This window comes from Ipomoea nil, unplaced genomic scaffold (genome assembly GCF_001879475.1).
Source record: "Ipomoea nil cultivar Tokyo-kokei standard unplaced genomic scaffold, Asagao_1.1 scaffold0380, whole genome shotgun sequence".
Taxonomy (NCBI): Eukaryota; Viridiplantae; Streptophyta; class Magnoliopsida; order Solanales; family Convolvulaceae; genus Ipomoea; species Ipomoea nil.
In genome coordinates, this window is record NW_017616808.1 from 101,740 (window position 1) to 123,437 (window position 21,698).

Sequence of the window (21,698 nt, forward strand, 5' to 3'; positions counted from 1 at the left end):
TATATATTATTTTTTGTTGTAGCTACTAATTTATTTTTTAATTTAAGTAATAAGAGCAATAAAGTGAGAAAGTTATTATGTGGAACCGTGTCCACCTTGCAAGGTGGACAAAGGTGGACACAGTTCTAAAATTGTTCATAATTATGAATATATAGTTCAAAAATTATGAACACATAGTTCTATAATTATGAACATAAAGTTGTGAACATAATTATGAACATATAGTTCTGTAATTATGAATATAGAGATTCAATAATTGTGAATATGAAGTTAAAAAATTATGAATATATAGCTTTATAATTATGAACATATAGTTTAATAATTATGAACATAGAGTTCTGTAATTGTGAATATAGAGTTCAATAATTATGAATATGAAGTTAAAAAATTATGAATATATAGCTTTATAATTATGAACATATAGTTCAGTAATTATGAACATAGAACTGTGTCCACATTGCAAGGTGGACACAGTTCCACGGCATAACGATTGAATAAAGTGGCGTACATACTTTTCATCCACAATAATGAAATCATTGATTTTTTTTTTTTAAATTTCCATTCGTTGTTGAACAAATAGTTTTGAGAGTTTAATTTGTCAATGATAATTGCTATCAATAGATGATGATAATAAATAATTCAAAATATAAGGTTACAATAGATATTGTTATAATAATATAGTAAAAATTAACTTACAAATTTCTTTGGAAGTTTTCATGCATTGATAAAAGCATAATTGAAATATTAAGTTTTGTTCTCAATAATCAAAAGAATATTAATTAAACGAAAAAAAAAAACTGAACTTAAATTTATTATTTTTTTAATGAAAGAAAATCAAATGATTATCAAAGTTCCTGATTTATAATCATTGAATGCTATGTATTTAGTCGGGCTAATTATTTGACCAAAGTTTATGTTAAATTTTATATTTTATTTTTTAATACATTTTAACATATTCGTAGTATATGTTTAACAATTATGCTAATTCTAATTGGAATGAGGTTCGAACCTAAGACCTTTTTTTATAGAAATTGATGAGTAAGTTAAGAATAATAAATAGTTAACGAAATATTCCGTTAATAAAGTTTATACTAACGGCTTTCAAAAAAAAGTTTATACTAACGGAATTTAAGGTTATTTAAGGAAAGAAAATAATATAATAAAGGGTAAATAAGAAAAATCATTAAAAATACTAAAATCAAAATACTATGAACCATTCATTTTAATAAACAAGTAGTACCGATATTTTTTTTATTCTAATTAAGGATCTAACATTATTGGCTCTTATTATAATTGTAGATATCATGAACATGTAGTTTATATGTGAAATATAAGGTGACTAAGGATTAGTCTAGTACGTGAATGAGAATTAAGATTTGTTATTAACAATAGGGTATAAGTTTGATTCATGAACATTGGAGTATAAATTTGAATTGGACTTTTTGTACACATAAATGTATAATTTAGTTTTGAATCGGAACATATTCACGTGATCTAATATATAATATGAAAATAATAGTGATTTATTACAGCAATTATAGAAAGTTTAATTACAGAGTAAGATTCAATGAGAGTGGTACAAAAAAGTAATATTGTTAAGAAAAGAGCGTAAAACCTTTTAGTGAAAATGAAATACTTTACAAACTAAAGTAATACTTTTAAATATAAAAAAATGTAATAATTTCCAAAGATCATGTAAAAAAATTCAAGAAAAAAAAAAGTAATATTGACGAATAAAATGTAATACTTTTTAGTGAAAATAAAAAACTTTGGAAACAACGTAACAATAATACTTTTAGTGAAAATGTAATACATACTTTACAAGGAAAAAAATAATACTTTTTTGACCTATTTTATCTATTATGTGTATTGTTCTTTTGTCAAATCAACCCTTTCTGTCTTTGCTTATTTTTGTTAATATCTTTTAATAATTTTTAAATTATTTTGTGTGTGTTTAATAGTACATTTTATTATAGTTTCAAAATATATAAAATTTTTATGCTAATACTAAACTTAACATTAAATTTGATTTGTAAATAACTTTAGTCGAGTCTTGTTAAATGAACCAGACATAAAATTGGATTGGTGGAGTACTTTTTAAGAAAAAACAATACTTTTTAGTAAAAATATAATTATTTACATGAAAAATGTAATAATTTTAAGAAAAATGTAATGATTTATTACAAGAAAAAATGAAATATTTTTCAAGAAAAATAAAATACTTTACAAGGAAAATAATAATATTTTTCAGTGAAAATGTAATAATTTTTAAGAAAATTAATTAATAGTTTTTAGTAAAAATGTAATACTTTACAAAAAATGTAGTATTCTATATCTAAAAAAGTAATATTTTTTAGTAAAATATAATATTTCATACGGAAAATTTTATACTTTTAAAGTGTGATACTTTTCAAGAAAAATATAATACTTCACAAGGAAAATGAAAAAAAATATATAGTAAAATGTGATACTTTGCAAGAAACTAAATATTACTTTTCAATGAAAATGTTATACTTTCTAACAATTAATATGTAATACTTTTCAAGAAAAAAGTAATAATTTTTTTAGCAAAAATATAATACATAAATAATATTTTTCAATGAAAGCGTAATACTTTGCAACGAACATGTAACATGTTTCAAACGAAAACACAATTCTTTTAAATAAAAGACTAATAATTTTAAAGAATAAATAATTCTTTTCAAATGGAAGTATATTGAAAAGAATTATTTATTCTTTAAAATTATTAGTCTTTTCAATGAAAGTATATTAAATTTCATGCAAGACAAGCACCTTGTACTTAGTTGACACATCTTTAGTTCTTCTTGAGGAAAGGTCGCAAAAATGAACTCCTATGGTGGGGTATTGGCTCTTTGTTCTGCAACAAATAAAGAAAGTACAAAAGAACCAACAATAGAATCAATAATAGTATTAAAAAAAAATATTAAATTCAAAAGAACAAGCAATTTGTTTTAGTGAAAATGCTAATACCTTCTAATGAACATGTAATGCTTTTTGAGAAAATACAAATATTTTCAGTGAAAATATAATAATTTTTTAATGAAAGATGTATTTAAAAAAAAAAAAGAAAAGTAATACATACTTTTCTATAAAAGTGATATATTTATTATTTTAAAACTATTAATTTTTTGTATGAAAGTAATATTGTGTACTTAATTTTAAAATACTAATTTATTACATTAAATATTAACTTTTTGTTTAAATGTAATATGTATTAATTTAAAAATAGTAGTTTCTAGTGTAAAATTGAAAAATATTATTTTTAATGAAATCTTTGGTTTAAAATCAAAATTCTTTTGATGAGAAAAATTAATTTTGTATCAGAAACATGTTGTATCTATTGAAGATTTTAGGTAGTGTGTTTTGGCCCCATTGAACGTACTATATTTATTGGTGGTGTCTTCTTGTACAATAAAAGTCTACATGAATATATTAAATATAAATAAATAACTTGTAAAAAAATTGATTCATAATAGTTATAGTTTGGCTGGTTGCTAAGCGTGCAAACGTGGTTTTAATTTTGGGCACAAATCCTTACAATTTTTAATTACTAAGTGGATATTTTTTTTTTTTTATTATAAGGAAAGGGATACCCTACATATACACACTATTGCCTCAACTAAGGTTTGAACCTTACACCTCCCACTTAAGAAAGCAATTCGATACCAGTGGACTACAAACCACTTGATACTAAGTGGATATTTTAATCACACTAAATTTTGGCCTTCCATTTATATATCTTTAATCACACAAATGGAGTATTCGTTAACTTTGACATTTTGACTTAGTTAAATTTCAAAACTTTTATTAGCTAAAACAACGATTCGAAGTAACATTTTTGTTCCGAACGGTTGAAACACAAACGATGCAAATTGCATGGTTTGAGATTTGGCATTTTGGGGTAAGAGATGTTTTTTTTCCTCCAAAATGCTTTTAATAATAAACAACTAACTAATTTTACTAAATATTTCTTTACAAACTACTAATACAATCCCTTAATCAAACTCGGTATCCGCTAATCGCTATACACTGATTGACAAACAAAGCCTTTACCTTTTGACAAAACATCACGAATATATTGTCTCCACATCAATATCACATTATATATATATATATATATATATATATATATATATATATATATATATATATATATATATATATATATATATATGACGCGACGTCGCATGTACGACTGAAAATGAAACTAAACGAAAAGCAATTGGAGGAAAAAAATAAAAAAAATGTCGCTCTCTGCACACGTTAAATGCTTAAATTAATGTATTGTACGTGGGGCAGGTTGTAGTGAAAGAATGAAAACACCTTGGCGTAGACTCAGTGCCATCTAAACTATCCCAAGTCAACTCGAATATAATAATTTTTTAGTTCTACTATACGTACTCTCAAATTCTACTCTCTTACTTATACTCCTTGAGGTGGCAAACAAGGATTGGTTATTTTCATCATGTGGATCCACAAAAAAATGTCTACATCAAGAACATGTGAGAGGAAGTACAAATTGGGAGAATAAAATGGAAGTACACCAAGTATTTTCCTAATTTTTAACACGTAATAATAGTTTACAAGCAAAAAAAAATACTTTTTTAATAAAATTATAATAATCTTTTAACAATTTTATAATTTTTTTTTTAGTAAAAATGTAATATGTTACAAAAATGTAAATTTTTTTAATAAAAATGTAATTTTTTTAAACAAAATTACAAAACTTTTTAGATAAAAATATCAGTGTTGTAAAAATTACGCCTAGGCGCCGCCGGCCGCCTAGCCGGCTGAACCGGCGTTTTTTTTTTTTTTTTTTTTTAATATTTTGTAGAAAGTTTGGCAAGGCATAACTTTTGACTCGGTTATTCGTTTTGGACAAGTTTTTTTTTCAAATTTCTCAAATAAATGATTTTTTGGTTTTAATTTTAGTTTTATTTATTTATTTATTTATTTATTTTTTATGTATTTAGATGGTTTCAACAATATTTTGAACAATTTTATAGCCACTTAAATAAATAGTTTGTAAGAAAAAACTATGAAAACCTTATGTTTTATTAGTGAATTTTTATAATTTTTAGTTAATTTTTTTTAAATTAAAAACAATAATAATAAAATAAAAATTAATCGGGCGCCTAACGTATTTTGCAACATTGAAAAATATAATATTTTTATTAAAAATATACGGAGTAATATATTACAAATAAAAATAATATTTTTAGTGACGTACAATATAATACGTACTTTATAAGAAATATATAGTATTTTATTTAACAAAAATATACTCCGTAATATTTTGCCTAGGAAATGTAATACTAGCTTTTAAAGAAAAATTTAATAATTTAGAACAAAAATATAACAATTTTCATGAAAAATATATTACTCCGTACTTCTTCTTCTTTTTTTTCTTAAATTTTTTTTAATATGTTTTAGTAAAAATGTAAAACTTTATAAGAAAAATGTAATAAATTTTTAAAAAATAATCATACATTTTCAAACAAAAGTAATATTCTTTCAAAAAGAAAATAATTTTGAGTGAAAATGCAATATATTACCAAAAAAATGGAATACTTTTTGTAATATAATACTTTTTGGAAAAAAAATATAGTACATCACAAGGAAAATTTAATATTATAGAGTAAAATATAATGCTTTACAAGAAAAATATAATACTTTTCAAAAATAAATGAAATACTATACAAGAAAAAAAAAGTATTATTTTCAATGAACAAACATGTAATACTTATAACGAATAAATACTACATTTTCATTTAAAATATAATATATATTTTGTTTGAGTACTATTACCTCTGTTACAATGTATGTAGTACAAGTGTAATATTTTTTCACTAAAAATATAATACTTATAAGGAGTAAATTATACTTTTTAGTGTTTCAAAAAAAAAAAAAAAGTCTTTTAATAAAAAAATATACTACTTTTTAGTACAAGTGTAATATTTTTTGGTATAAATATACTCCGTAATACTTTTTACTACTTGTTGTATCTATTGAAGATTTTAAGTGTGTTTTGGCCCCATTGAATGTACTATATTTTCTTAGAGGTGTCTTTTTGGATAATAGAAGTTCATAGGACGATAGGTACTTATTACTTATTACAATCGTTCTAAAGTGGATTATGGTTCATATAGTTGTGTGAAGCATGGTGCAATAAGTCATCGCTTCTTTTGATTAAAAGAAATGGCTAATATTATCGTGAATCAATGGTGTACCACATTACATATATGTATATTATCAAATGAATTTATAGTAGAATTAAAAAAGATACTTCAGTATTGCTATATATAAAATGAACATATATATTGTGTGTATAAAATGAAACTGAATAACATAACTCTTACATATATGTATATTACTATTTTGATTACAATGTTTGAACCAAACACACCCCTAAGATACAAATTTTTGCCTTTGCCGAAACACCATCACTGTATGTAGCCTTCACATAAATTAATATATGACAAGATTGGAGTTAATTTCATTTTGGTCCTAAATTTATAGGTGTCAGTCCCATTTAATATTTTTGTATTAGAACATTTCATTTTGGTCATAGTATTATTGTGGCATGACCATTTTTTGTCATCCATCAACAATAGTTGAAATGCAGTTAAATACAAGGACATTTTGATTTTTTTTTAATACAAAGTGCATTGACTTGTTATATATTTTATGTTTATTTTTTTTTTTGAAAAAAATAATAATTGAAGACTGAAATGTCATCTATACTATATTTAAAAACAAAATTTTGAAATTTTAACTTCCCGCCCAATTCCTAAAAAATCTCTCTTCCCAATAAAATATATTGATTTCTACTTTCTCATTCGTACAATAATTCTGGGTTAAAATTCTATTCTAATATTATAAAATAGTGTAATACAATTCCTATTGTCATCTATATCTATACTTCTATACTATATATAAAAACAAAATCCTGAAATTTTAACTTCCCGCCCAATTCTTAAAAAATCTCTCTTCCCAATAAAATATATTGATTTCTACTTTCCCATTCGTACAATAATTCTGGGTTAAAATTCTATTCTAATTTTATAAAATAGTGTATCCTATTGTCATCTATACTATATATAAAAACAAAATCCTGGAATTTTAACTTCCCGCCCAATTCTTAAAAAATCTCTCTTCCCAATAAAATATATTGATTTCTACAATAATTCTGGGTTAAAATTCTATTCTAATATTATAAAATTGTGTAATACTATTCCTATTCTATCTATACTATATATCAGTGTTGCAAAAATCGGGCCGCTGGCCGCGGCGAGGAAGGTCGGAATCGGCCTCCTCCGCAGGCGCCTCGCCGGCTGAACTGGCGATTATTATTATTATTATTTTTTTTAAAGTTGTAAAGAGTCAAAAGTTCGGCAATGCATAACTTTTGACTCGGTTGTCCATTTTGGACAAATGTTTTTTTGAAATCGCGTATTTTTTCAAGATCTATCCACCGCAAACAGTCGTAGGCGGTTTGACCCACCAATTTCTAAAAAAAAAAATACTTTATTAAATAGTTTCTAAGAAAAAACTATGAGAACCTTATGTTTTATTAATGAATTTTTAAAATTTTTAATTAAAAAATTGTCCCGTGCATTATTTAATAATCTCTCTTTATAATTGGTCAAATTATTTAATTATGGTAAATTTGGGAATAATTAATGATGTTAATAGAAATCCTAGAAGAATATAGAATTGAAGAATATTTAATTATTGTTATATTATTATTGTGACTCCCGAAATACAATACAAGAATATTTAATTATGGTTATATTATTATTGTGTGCCTCACGGCCATTATATACTAACAAAATTTGAAAAGAAATAATAATAATAATAATATAAGTGGTAAAAATAATATCTAAAAGTAATTAAGTGTTAATAATAATAGTAAGAATATTAACATAAGAATTATAACATAGAATAAATCTAATTATTAATAACTATAGTCTAGGATTAAATGTGGAATTGTTAAGAAAGATAAGCGACCTCTGGTGAAATTAACTCTTAAATAATTATATATCGATTTAAATATTCTTAATATATTACAACAATTCCATTTCATGCATCGCACGGGTGAAAATACTAGTTGTATTTAACGTCATTTAAACTGTTTTGTTGATAGATGACCAAAAATAATTATGCCATAATAATAATATTAAGATTAAAGAAAAATGTTTAAAAAAAAAACACTATAATTAAACTGTCACTTATAAATTTAGGACCATAAATGAAATTAGCTCATGGAACTATTATGTTGTTTGTATAGTGAAATAATAATGAAAACACCATGGTGTAGAGTGTAGACTTATGCTAGCTACAGCATTCACCAGTCAACTCGATTGTGTGCTGTGTGCATACATGTTTTCTTGGAACAGAGCATCTTAGATACGTAGTATTTGTGAACCTAATTATTTATTTATTTTTTTATATTAAGACTTAATATTTTATTTATTTCCACATCTTTATTTTTTGAAAGTAATCGATGAACGGCATATATTAAAGATAACCACCAATAGAGTCATATGGGATAGCATCCCAGTACATAGTAATAGTCTGAGCAAAAATTAAAAAAAGCAAATGTATGAGCTACTATTAAATTAACTGATCTAGTAATAAACTTAAATGAGCAATAGGTAAAAGAAGCACTATAAGTTCTGCAACCATCAATAGCACAACCGACGTAAGAACGAAAAGATCCTATGACAAGGGACAAATAGTGCTGAAAAGTCGAGCAGTCAGTGTGGAGTTTCACCCAAAAATCTAAAAATAAGAAATAAGAATTTTTTTTTTTTTTTCAAAAAACGAGAGAAGTGTGGCGGCCACTTCTCTATGTACTAAGCTGTAGGGGTAAGCAAAAAAAATAGGCTGATAATTGACGATCGAAAATCAAATTGTCCGAATATTTTAGTTTTTGGTTCGGTTTCAGTTATTAAAGTAAAAAAATTCAATTTTTTGGTCTGTAATCAATTTTTTAAGAGAAAAATTTGAAAGCTGACAGGAAAATCAAAGATTATAGATACAATTCGAATGGTTATTTCTCTCTTGCTCAGGGACGGATTCAGCATGGGAGAAGTGGGGGCAGCTGCCCCCCTCTCCCATCCCATATATAACCCTTGTATGTATATATGTATATATAGTACAAGTTTTAGTATAAGTATAACAAAATAGATAAAAATTAACAAGAGATGATTAGATTAGGCGGCGAAGCATGTGTGTAATCTTTGTAAAGGCTAGGGTTTAAATCCTTAATATAATTTTGGCACAGCTTTTAAAGAGGCTAGGGTTCGAATGCAATGTGTGTGCTGACACAATTAATTTATGACTTTTAAATATTTTGTATTAATTAATGGTGAGATTTACACACACACATATATAACTTTCTTTTATACTAATAATGAGATGTGTTTATAATGTATTTTTTTATTCAAATTATTTTATCAAATTAATTATGTTTCATATTTTATTATGAATATTTTTATAAAGTTTTGATGTGTTTTATTTTTCGTCCACATCCAACAATATTTATGGCTATACTTTTAAGTGTTTTTTTTAATCAAACTATCTCTTTTGTTTTAATGCGCTTCGCCCCCACTGAAAAAGTTTTTTGGATCCGCCACTGCTCTCGCTGCTCAAAATGATTGGAAATTGCATAAAATGGATGTCAAGTCTACTTTTTTTGAATGGTTTTCTTGAAGAAGAAATATATGTTGAGCAACCTGCAGGGTTTGTGAAGAAAGGAGGGAACATAAATTGTACATGTTGAGAAAAACCTTATATGGCTTAAAGCAGACGTCTAGGGCATGGTATGGTTGCATTGATTTATATTTTGTTGGAAGTGATTTTATAAGATGTCCTCATGAGCACACTTTGTATGTCAAATGCACAGATTTTGGTGATATTGTTATAATCTGTCTATATGTTGATGATTTAGCTTTTATGGGGAATAACTTGTAGCTTATCTCATAATTCAGGAAGGCACTCATTAAGAGATTTGAAATGACTGATGTGTGCCTTATGTGTTACTTTATTGTAGTCCTTGAGTTTGTTCAGATGGATGGTGGAATTTTTATTTCACAAAAGAAGTATGTCGCTGATATTTTGAAAAAGTTCAAAATGAAAAACTCTAAACCAGTTTCAACTCCGGTAGCTGAAAAGTTAAAGGTGTCCAAAGATGAGTGTGGTAAGAATGTGAATGCATGTGACAACTTATAAAAGCTTAATTGGGAGTTTGAGGTATATGGTGGCAACAAGGCAGAATATTTCTTTTGGAGTTGGAATACTTAGCAGATTCATGGAGGAACCAAAGGAATCACATTGGGTTACTGCAAAACGAATTTTAAAATATGTCAAAGGTACGAGTAATGATGACATTTTTTACTCTACTAATAAAGTTGTGAAACTTATTGGATACTAGTTTTACACGCGCATTGCGCGAATGAGTTAATGTCCAATGTTTATAATTGAATAAATATTTGAAAGTACATCAATGCAAGATTATATATGAGAAATTCATACATAAGTAATTTAATGCTCAGATGGCATGTAGTGACCATCTCCCATGTGGGAGGTCATGAGATTGAGCCTTAGTGGAGGCGTTGTTGACTCTTTGTGTTTCATTAGGTTGAGAAAGTATGTTTGAACAGATACTATAATATGTTGAGAAAGTAATTTAATGTTGAATATGTTTATTTAAATATGTAACTCATAGTATATGAATACAATGTAATATAGGAGATTCATTATAATTGTTACTATTTTTTTAAATAGTAACCAAGTATTTTTGTTGCAAATGAATCACCGGTACCAATCCTTTAGGTGTTTTGCTCGGTGTTCATTTAGTTCAACCATTTTATTATTGTTCAATAAATTACTATGGATAAAGAAATTCCTAATTTAAGTAATTTAGATGTGGTAAAAATTTGAAAATTTTAATTATAATGTAACCCAAATATATTGGATGATTGGTAAATATGATGTAACTCAAAGATCAAAATGCTAAAGAAAGTGTTTGGTTATTCAATAGTTTGAAGCAACAATTTGTTTCAAACCACTGAAAATACAAACATTGCAATTTACAATATTTTCACTTAGTGTTTTTGAGAATGATTTCCCCAAATATATATATATATATATATATATATATATATATATATATATATATATATATATATATATATATATATATATATATATATATATATATATATATATATATATATTTAAAAAAAAATTATTGTAGAGCCGTTTCGACTCATTAAATAACAAGAGCCATTTTCGCTGTCTCACTGCTTGCCCATCAATTGATGGGCAAACTTAATTTTTAAATTAGAGTCTTAAGGCTCCTTTGATAGGAGTCTTAAGACTCCCATGCCACTTTTCCCACCAATGTGAGAAAAGTGACAAAACTGAGAAGAACCGAACGTTCGACTCTACATATTTTTTTTAAATTTTATTTTTTTATTAAATTATTATTATTATTTTCTTAAACTATTATTATTATTATTATTATTATTATTATTATTATTATTATTATTATTGTTATTATTATTATTATTTTCTTAAACTATTATTATTATTACTACAAAAAAATATCGGAATAGCGACGGACACATTCCGTCGCTAAATAGTGAAAATTCTTCGCTAAAGTGGTTAGCGACAGAGTTTGTCCAATACACAAAAAACCCCGTCGCTAGAATTTAGTGACCAAAATTTTTTCCTCCGCTATAACTAGAGACGGAAATGTCCGTCACAAAACGAAATAAATTCGTCGCTATAATATATGTATACCCTTATGTCATTTTATATGTTAATCTAAACACTTAATTTTTTCAAATATCTTTTTACCAAATGTTAATATAATTGTTGGAATTTTTAGCTAAAATGACATTTTGAGTGATTATTTTATGGTACAAATATATGTGGGGTCCACTTCCGATTTGGGTCGGGTCAAAGTGGATTCGGGTTCTTCGTAGTGAGACGAAGAATTTGATATAATGTACGCTCAAAATGGGTAATAGGTGAATGAGAAATTGATTCTTAAAGTGAACCTATTTGAGAGAATTCGACAACTTAAACCTATTGTTTAGTGGCTAATTAAAATTAGCACTAATCTTGGTGCTAATTACTTAGCATTCACGAAGGAATGCTTTTAATTTAGCATTGGAAAAAGGTTAAGTTGCAACATAGTAATTAAGCTTTTGAAAGCTTGATTAGTGAATTGGAAAAATGAACTTTCGTGCTATGCTTTGTGCATGGACGAAAGTTGTGCATGAATTGAGCTTAAGCTTTGGATTCCAAAGTAGCTCATTTCGTGTTGTGGATTCGGTGTGCACGAATCAAATGTTATATGCATTGATTCGTGCTGCACCGTTTCGGTACTTGTGGATCACTCGGGTGTGGTTTCCGGTCCCAATTCGTTAAACCTTCGGGTTTGTACGGACTTCTCGGTCACTCAGATATTTTGAAACGGATCGTTATGGTCGATACGAATTAATCGCGTATTAAGTTCGTGACCGTTGATATTATTTCGATAATAAGTATGACCGTTTCAAACGTTTTAATTCAATTTTTAAATTGGATTAATGGTGGTTTATGTGCCATGAATATGTTATTTATTCATATTTCCCCTACGAATAGCTATGGTGGTGGCAGAATGTTTACACACAACATTCAAGATTGAAACTCTCAAAACCTTTGATTTTCTCTCTACTCTCATCTCATGTTTTGAAAAGAAATTCTGCCAACATCTTTCATAAAACATCGGAGTGCTCAACTTGTGTTCTAGTTCGCCGGACTTTGGGTTGGAGTGCTCGAACGCCAAAGTTGTAGTCTATTTTATCCTGGGAGACTGGCGCCACGACGATCCTAGCACCCTCGGGAGGTGGCGAATCGGTTTTAAGGAGAGTGTGTGTACACACGACTCGGGCTTCCTATGCTTCTTCTTTCTTCGCGTTGGGTTAAAACCTTAGGTTAGAAACCCGTTCTTGCTTTTATTTTGTTCTTGGTTTCGGACCAAGTGGTGGGTTTATTCTCGGAAAGATTAAACTCTTGTACTAGTTTCGTACTAGTTGTGGTGGGATTAATTTCGTGGAAATTAAGTCTCGTGTACAAGTTTTGTACTAGTTGTGGTGGGATTATTTTGATAAAATAAATCCCTAGTTGGTTAATATATATACATTGTATATATATGTAATTTTGGTTTTGAACCAAAATTGGTTGGATTTAATTTTCTATAAATTAAATTCCTTTTTTCGGGACAAATATGTATATATATATATATATATATATATATATATATATATATATATATATATATATATATATATATATATATATATATATTGTGTATCGATTTATTCACCAATTTCCAACAATAATAAACTGGTCAAATCTGTTAACGCTAACCGCTAACTACTGATTGTCAAACAAGGACATTGCGAGGTAGTTTCCCACTTCAATTTGTTGTGTGATTTGAATACTCTCTTTGTCAACAAATCCCTCAAGTAGTTAATATGATTGGTTTAATTATATTTTTTTTTTAATTTTTTCATGGTATTAATAAAATACTTGGTAAATAAATATATAACATTATATTGTATTATAACTTTGATATTTAATTAAAAAATAGTGCACAAAAAAAGATAATAGACAATGTAGTGAATAATCAATTGATGAATTTGAATGTAAAGAATTTTTACTTGGAGAAATATAAAGACAATATAACTAATAAAATTATGTCTCTTAATTAATTTATTGATAATGAATAATTTTTTTTTAGTAAAGACATTGTAGGGACAATGTAGCGAATATAATCAATTGATAAATTTGAATGTAAAGAATTTTTATATTGGATAAAAATAAAGACAATATAACTAATGAAATTATTTCTCTTATTTAATTTATTGATAATGGATACTTTTTTTTGAATAAAGTCATTGTAGACACATAATTCTAAATTAAAGAAATGCATATGTATTATTTTTTGTTGTAGCTACTAAATTATTATTTAATTTAATAAGAGTAAAATAGAATACTAATATTTATGCCAACTTTGACTGGGATGAGGTTCGAACCTAAGACCTTTCTTATTGAAATCAATGAATAAGTTAACGGTGAACTAACCGAAATTAACGGAGAAGATAATATTTAACGGAAAAGTTAACGGACAATCATATTCATTAAGGATAAATTAAGAAATCTTAAGGAAAATTTAAAATCTGATCAATCTGAGTCATTCATTTGATTAAAAAATTTGACCGCCATTTTTCTACCCATTATAGATCTAACTCTCTTAGGCTCTTATTAGTATAGTATATATATATAGACTTGCACTCGGGTGCGAACGGCTCGCCCAGGCGCGAAATAAGAATGGATTCTGTTCGTCCACGTGTCCAGATCTAATGGATGAGAAACACTGATTTTTAAAAAAAACGCGGTGGCATTTTCGTAAATAATTGAACATCGAAGTGCAAGTAAAATGTATTACAAGTGCATGTAAAATGTATTATAGGTGCAAGTAAAAATTTACACTGAGCATCAATACTTAGTTGCACCTATAGTTCTAAGTAGTTGCACCTATAGTTCTAAGTAGTTGCACACATAGGTATAAGTAGTTGCATCTAGGTGTATGAATGTTTGCGAGTGGTTTTCAGGAGTAATACTACCCGCTGAACTCAGATCAATGAATGTTAACAAGGCAAAATTACATGCACTTATAGGTGAAAGTAGGTGCACCTATAGTTATAAGTAGTTGCACCTATAGTGATAAATAGTTGCACATATAGTTATAAGCACACCCAGGTGCATGAATGGTTGCGGAAAGTGAATGCTAACAAGGCAAAATTACATGCACTTATAGGTGAAAATAGGTGCACTTATAAGAGATTTTACTTGCACTTCGATATTCAATTATTTACGAAAATGCCACCGCGTTTTTTTTTTAAGTTATTAGATCTGGACACGTGTCGCGCGCTGATTCGTTCGCATTTCCTTCCTGGACATTTATTCGCACCTGAGTGCGTCCCTATATATATATATATATATATATATATATAGTAGATAATAGATACGGACAATAATTGAATTAGAGATGTTGAAGTCAGAAAAAACACATCTAAATATGCCTTCTATCTTGGTTCAATCATATTCGATTATTCGGATCACCTTGCACGAGATATATACTGGAATTATTGTTTCAAAACAGAGGTACAACTCAAGTTGAATTGGTATTGCCGTATTGGTATAGCAATTGGTCTTTAATCAGGTTCAATAAAAAATGAAGTATTATTTGACGTGAATCAGTTATCAGTCATACTCATTTCATTAAAAAAAAATTAGACCAAATTTGGCTAATACTTTTCTCGTTCCAAATACAAAAATGTATGTAACTTTATCTAATTGCCTTCATTATTATCCATCGATTTCTAACGCTATCTCTTTAATACTTTCTTTTTTTTTTTTTAATATTTTTAGCCCAAAAATCAAAATCTGACAATCCATTTAGAATAATAACGGATAAAGTGAAGTCACCTTTATGGTGCAGGGGCCCTGGCCCCCTCCCCTTCCAAATTTTTTATTTTGCAGACTAAATTTCATATTCTCTAGGTGCACACGGTTGCAAAAACGACGTCGTTGTGATGTCCGACTTAAAAAAAAAAAATCAGAATTGTATAACTACACATTCATAACTTCATAACTATACATCCATAATTGCATAACTACACATCCATAACTTCATAACTATAAATCTAGAATTGCATAACTACACATCCATAACTTAATAACTATACATCCAGAATTGCATAACTACACATCCATAACTTCATAAATATAAATCCAGAATTGTATAACTACACATCCATAACTTCATAACTATATATTTAGAATTGCAAAACTACACATCCATAACTTCATAACTATAAATCCAGAATTGCATAACGACACATCCATAATTTCATAACTATAAATCCAGAATTGCATAACTACACATCCATAACTTCATAACTATACATTCAGAATTGCATGCATAACTACACATCCATAACTTCATAACTATACATTCAGAATGTGAAATTATAACTTCATAACTATACATACAGAATTGCATGCATAATTACACATCCATAATTTCATAACTATACATCCAGAATGTGAAATTATAAAATTATGAACATATATATGTTTATGTAATTAACAATAATCGAAAATGATTTTTTTTTAAAAGTAAAACGATGCCGTTTTTGCATCCGTGTGCACCATGCATGGTGCACAAGGATGCACAACATAATTTGCCATTTTCATTTCTCTTCAAACAACATTCTTTTAATAACTGCATTAATGACAGCTTCGGTCTTCTAAGTCAAAGAAGATGGTGATTACATAAACAAAGAATTAGATATATAAGATAGATATTAATTTGAAACAAAGAATTAATTAAGATTAACCAAATCATAAGGTGATTATGTATATAGATCATGAGCAGTCACATTATTAAAAAGAAAATATTAGTCTGCTACTCGATTTTAGTAGATTTGTAATGTAATAATCTATGTCGAAATATATTAAATGAATTATTCACTCTTAAATCGTAATTGCCCCACATCATTTAATCTTGGTTCTGCCTCTGATAATGGAGATGCCATTACACTACATGGCAGTTGGCTATGATTTTTTTTTTTTTTTTTTTTTTTTGAAAATCAAAGAAAACTCAATTATTATTAAACAGTAAAACAATCTAAAATATGCGGCGATGGGTCATGAATTCGATCATAGCACCTAACTAGCATGAGAATTCGAAGTCCGGGTCAACAGGTGAGCAACACGATTCGCTGATCATCTAACAAACTTAACACTAATGTTATTGAAAGAAGAGATAAACTTAACACTAGGGTCACATGGCGGGGTGCCATCAACCCCATCATTATTTTGCAATTTTTTTTTTTTATGTGGGGCAAAAACTACTTTTTTTTTTGAAAGGTAAATGCTGTTATAATTAATCAACCAAAGCCAAAATAAACGCAGGAGGAACATCCTCCCACGCCATAGAGTTTGCCTGAGATAAGGCTGCCTGAGCTAACGAATGTGCTAAAACATTAGACGAACGGGAAATGTAAACAATAGAACAAGAATGTAAAAGACTCATTAAATCCCGACATGCTGAAACAACTACACCATCATAAGAGCGAAACTCCGCCGCTGAAGAAGAAAGGGCGTGACATAGGTTCAAACAATCCGTCCGAAGCACAACCTCCATAACCCCACGTTCCCGTAGCCAAGATAGGGCTTCCTTGCACGCATAAGACTCCGCCATAAAAGGTCCGAGACATGGTGGCAGTGGTCCATTCTTTGCCGCAACAAACTCGCCACCCGCATGCTGAAGAACAAGGTCATACGCACCCTCACCATTCGCCGCAACATAGGCAGCGTCGAAGTAGCAGAACAGCTGGCCCGTGGACTGCCCAGCTGCCTCTGTTGATGCGGACGCCTCATGCTGCAGAGGTTGTGTTCCCGCCGCCTTACGCCACGCATCCAACGATGCCACGACCGCCGCATGCACATGCCGGGGGAGACCCACCTTATGATCCCATGCCACTGAGTTACGTTGCAACCAAATATGATACATGATAGCCACCATAACAGTAAAATGATTCTCATCAACAGTACACTCCGTAGCAACGACTCAAGCCATGCACCAAAACCATCTCCCATTGTACACTGCACCATTAAGCCTGAAATATTCCACACACATTTAGACTCCATATTCTGTTCCAGGATGAGAAGTCATTCGGGGGTATAGTTATGGTTCCATCAAATCACGGTAAGCGCCCTTGACTGTGTAAACCCCCTAGGGTCCCCATGCCAATACCACAAATCATCATAGGCTGGGCTAATCGGTATCTTAGTTATACGCTCAACTTCACCGGGCGAGAAAAGCTCATTTAGCAAAGGGACATCCCATGATAAGGATGTTGGGTCTATTAATCCAGAAACTCTCACCTCACCCAAATGTTGCGGCTTATCTGATAAAATTCTTGGAGTAGAATCCCCGATCAACCACGGATCACCCCACACTAAAGTAGAAACACCGTTCCCAATTCTATGCCTTATATTGCGACAAATCAGGTCCTGAGCGGCCATAATACTCCTCCAACAAAAACTTGGATTATTACCAACTGTGGCACCCAAAAAATCAGAATTTGGGTAATACCTGGCCTTGTAAACCCTGGCAACTAGAAACTGGGGATTGGTAAGGAACCTCCACCCCTGCTGGACAAAAACTACTTAAAAGCCTTCCAACTTCATTTTTTTTTCAACTCAAACGGGTACATCTTGAGAATCATTAAGGGTTCGTTTGAAAAATCGAAAAATGACTTCCGAAATTTTTCAGTGTTTGGGTATTCAAGGAAAATGAAGTCAAATGAAAATATTCATTTTGATCAACGGAAAAAAGTTTAATTTGGGGACAATGTCTTCCTAATTTTTTAGTCGGAAGACATTTCTCGAATTCTTCATTTCCCTTCTCTCTCTTCGCTCTTTTTTTTTTTAAAAGTTAATTTTTGGATTATTATTACTATTATTACCACCACTACTACCAAACCACCACTGCCACCAGCAACACCATCACCACACCACACTCAGCTAAACACTTAGCCAAATAGGAAAAGAAAATTTTCAAAGATTCACTCAAACACCAACAAATTAAAATATTTTTACAAAAATTAGGCATTTTCTGAAAAATCATTTTCCAGATTTTCAAACGGACCCTAAATTAATTTTTTTATTTACTCATTACTCATTTTGAGTGTATAATACATCTAATTAAACCTTTTACACATAAGAGAACCTAAATCCACCCAATTCAAATTAAAAGTGAACTCCACTAAAAATTAGAATTTCTAAACCACGAAAAGGTGTAAGCTTCTTTTTTTTTTTTTTTTTTTTTTTGAGTACTATTGATTTTATTACAATGCATTATCTGTTTATACAGTGGCGGATCCAGAAAAAAATTGTAAGTGGGGGCAAAACATTATAGTTTGAAAAACAATGAAACACTTAAGAAATATAGTCATAAATATTGTTGGATATAAATGAAAAATAAAACACATTAAAACTTTATATAAATATTCATAACAAAATATGAAACATAATTAATTTGATAAAATAATTCAAATAAAAAACACATTATAAATTATATATATAAAAGCCAAAAGCCATAATGAAATATGATTCAAACCACAGACATCTCTCAAGTCCAGACATACCTTTACCAACTTGTCCAACTTAACTATTGTTTACTTTAATCAGTTTTCAAATAGCTATATGTAAACCATGTACTATATATACATACAAGGGCTATATATGGGGTGGGGTGGGGTGAGTGGGGGCAGCTGCACCCATGCTAAATCCACCCCTGTGTTTATAACTACTTTCTCAACCTACTGAAACACAAATAGTCAATATTTCGTGATTCTATCTTCTAAGCGCAAGATGTTTATTCATTTTACGTTTCGTAAAAATTGGATTAAGCTGCGAAATTCTTAACATACAGGTAATTGCAGTCATTTAAGTAAGTTGTTGTTAGTATCGAAGCAGCATTATTTAGCTACTGATTGAAGCCACGAAGGTAGTTAACAAAATGCCACTAAATCGCTCCTAAAAGTGTGAGGAAATGAGGTAGAAAATTTCAAATGAAAAACATGGTGCTTTTGGTTTTCATAGTTGACTAGTTGCTACAATTATTATCTCGTTTGGAAGGTACTCTGTATTTAACAATTTTATTTCAAAACATCATAACCATACTCTTATTTAACAATTTTATTTCAAAACATCATAACCACGCTTGCAACAGTTGAGTTTGGTCAATGCTTTTAATTTGATCAGGTTTCTGTATGCAGGATAGAGAGAAGATACCTTCGTCGAGACGGAGACTATGACAAAGCTCTATTTTTTTTTTTTAAGAAATTTGGAGTGACTTGTTAGAAACCTAAAAACCTGTAAATTAGATTAATTGCATAAAATGGATTAGTTTAGAGATTTAGTTTTTTTTTTTTTTTTTTTTTTTTTTTTTTTTAGATTCAGTGGCCTAATTGCAGTATCTTCTATTCAATTGTCTATTTGACCTTTATTATTTATTTATTTATTTACAGTTGTCTTTATATTTATTTTCATCTAATTATGTATGCCAATGAATACAAAATTGTGATGTCATATCTACTATAGATTTGGATGCCATTTCCATTAGTTTCCAGTTTCCACGTTTCCCTTTCAACCTTTCATTTCCCTGTTTGGTAGTAAAAGGCTAAAATCGTAACGAAACTGCAAGGCCACTTGCATTTGCACATGCCTATATATATAGACAACATCAACCAAAGAAGAAATATAAAAAATTAAAATCAAAACTACTAAGCCAAGCCCTATATATATATATATATATATATATATATATATATATATATATATATATATATAGACACCATTATAGCTCACACCTAAACCAAAAAAAAACAAAAATGGTGAAAACTTGTAGGCAACAAAAGCACTTTGTTCTCATTCACGGCGCATGTCACGGGGCTTGGAGCTGGTTCAAGCTGAAACCCCTCCTGGAAATCGCCGGCCATAAAGTCACCGCACTTGACCTTGCCGCCTCCGGCGTGAACCCCAAAAAGCTCCACCACCTCCGCACGCTGCGCGACTACACGTTGCCGTTGTTGGAGTTCATGGCGGCGCTTCCCGACGGCGAGAAAGTTATCATGGTGGGCCACAGCCTCGGTGGCATGAACATCGCCCTCGCCATGGAAAACTATCCTCGCAAGATTTCAGTTGCCGTTTTCTTGTCGGCGTTCATGCCTGATACTGTTCATGGACCGTCCTATGTCCTCCATCAGGTAATCAACTTTAATTATTTACCTTGTATAATAAGTTGTGTTTGTGTTTATCATATTATACACCTTCCATCTATTTATAGGTGAATAATATGTTAACTGAAAATACATAATATATATATATTTACTGCATGCACATTATTTGAATATCATTTTGGACCCTGATCCGTGGTCTAGTTTGTGACAAATTATTGTTTAAGCTAACAAAAAGTATGGCTGAATTTTAGAGTGTGCAAGATAGGCAACAAGGTCTCAATTTTTTTTTTTTTTAAATGCTACTAGCTCTATTACATTGTAATATCTGTTCATATACTTTCTCAACCTATTGAAACACAAAGAGCTAATAACGCCTCCATTGAGGCTCGAACTCACAACCTTCCAAATGAAAGTCCAACCCGGATACCATTAGACTACATAGTCCTGATAAGGTCTCAATTTTTAAAGGACTTAATATTTATTTATGACATATCTACTTAAGAAACAAAACAAAAATAAAAATCTACAATTAATTTAAAGCTCATAATAACTTCTCTCTCATAATAATTAGGACCTAATTAATTGAGCATGACAAAATCATTTTGTAACGGAAAAGAAGAGTTATATATATATATATATATATATATATATATATATATATATATATATATATATATATATATATATTACTGTATTGGTTTTAAATATTGCACTCATACTTTTAGTAGGGTCTCACTTATTTAAAAAAACAGGGCCACAAAAATCTAAAAATCGACCCTGACAAAAAGTACATTTTTA

At 29.1% G+C, this 21,698-nt stretch overlaps 3 protein-coding genes and 1 long non-coding RNA gene across 4 annotated transcripts in view; 2 read left to right on the forward strand and 2 right to left on the reverse strand.

Moving 5' to 3' along the window:
• LOC109171785 lies at positions 1 to 16,589 on the forward strand. The gene is made up of 3 exons (XR_002052659.1): positions 1 to 15; positions 8,439 to 8,443; positions 16,515 to 16,589. It is a non-coding gene; the product is annotated as an uncharacterized LOC109171785 (long non-coding RNA).
• The window catches only part of LOC109171781 (GDSL esterase/lipase At2g23540), a 20,137-nt gene continuing 11,206 nt past the window's right edge, over positions 12,768 to 21,698 (reverse strand). Inside the window, exon 6 of the mRNA XM_019320854.1 lies at positions 12,768 to 12,781. The gene's annotated coding sequence lies outside the window, so the exon portion shown is untranslated. The remainder of the gene's footprint in view (positions 12,782 to 21,698) is intronic.
• Positions 17,036 to 17,677, reverse strand: LOC109171732. The gene has a single exon (XM_019320788.1). It carries the CDS (start codon positions 17,675 to 17,677, stop codon positions 17,036 to 17,038), a length of 642 nt encoding a protein of 213 aa, XP_019176333.1.
• The window catches only part of LOC109171783 (salicylic acid-binding protein 2-like), a 5,567-nt gene continuing 4,374 nt past the window's right edge, over positions 20,506 to 21,698 (forward strand). The window contains exon 1 of the mRNA XM_019320855.1: positions 20,506 to 20,927. Coding sequence (XP_019176400.1) covers positions 20,553 to 20,927 — 375 coding nt within the window. The 5' untranslated portion in view covers positions 20,506 to 20,552. The remainder of the gene's footprint in view (positions 20,928 to 21,698) is intronic.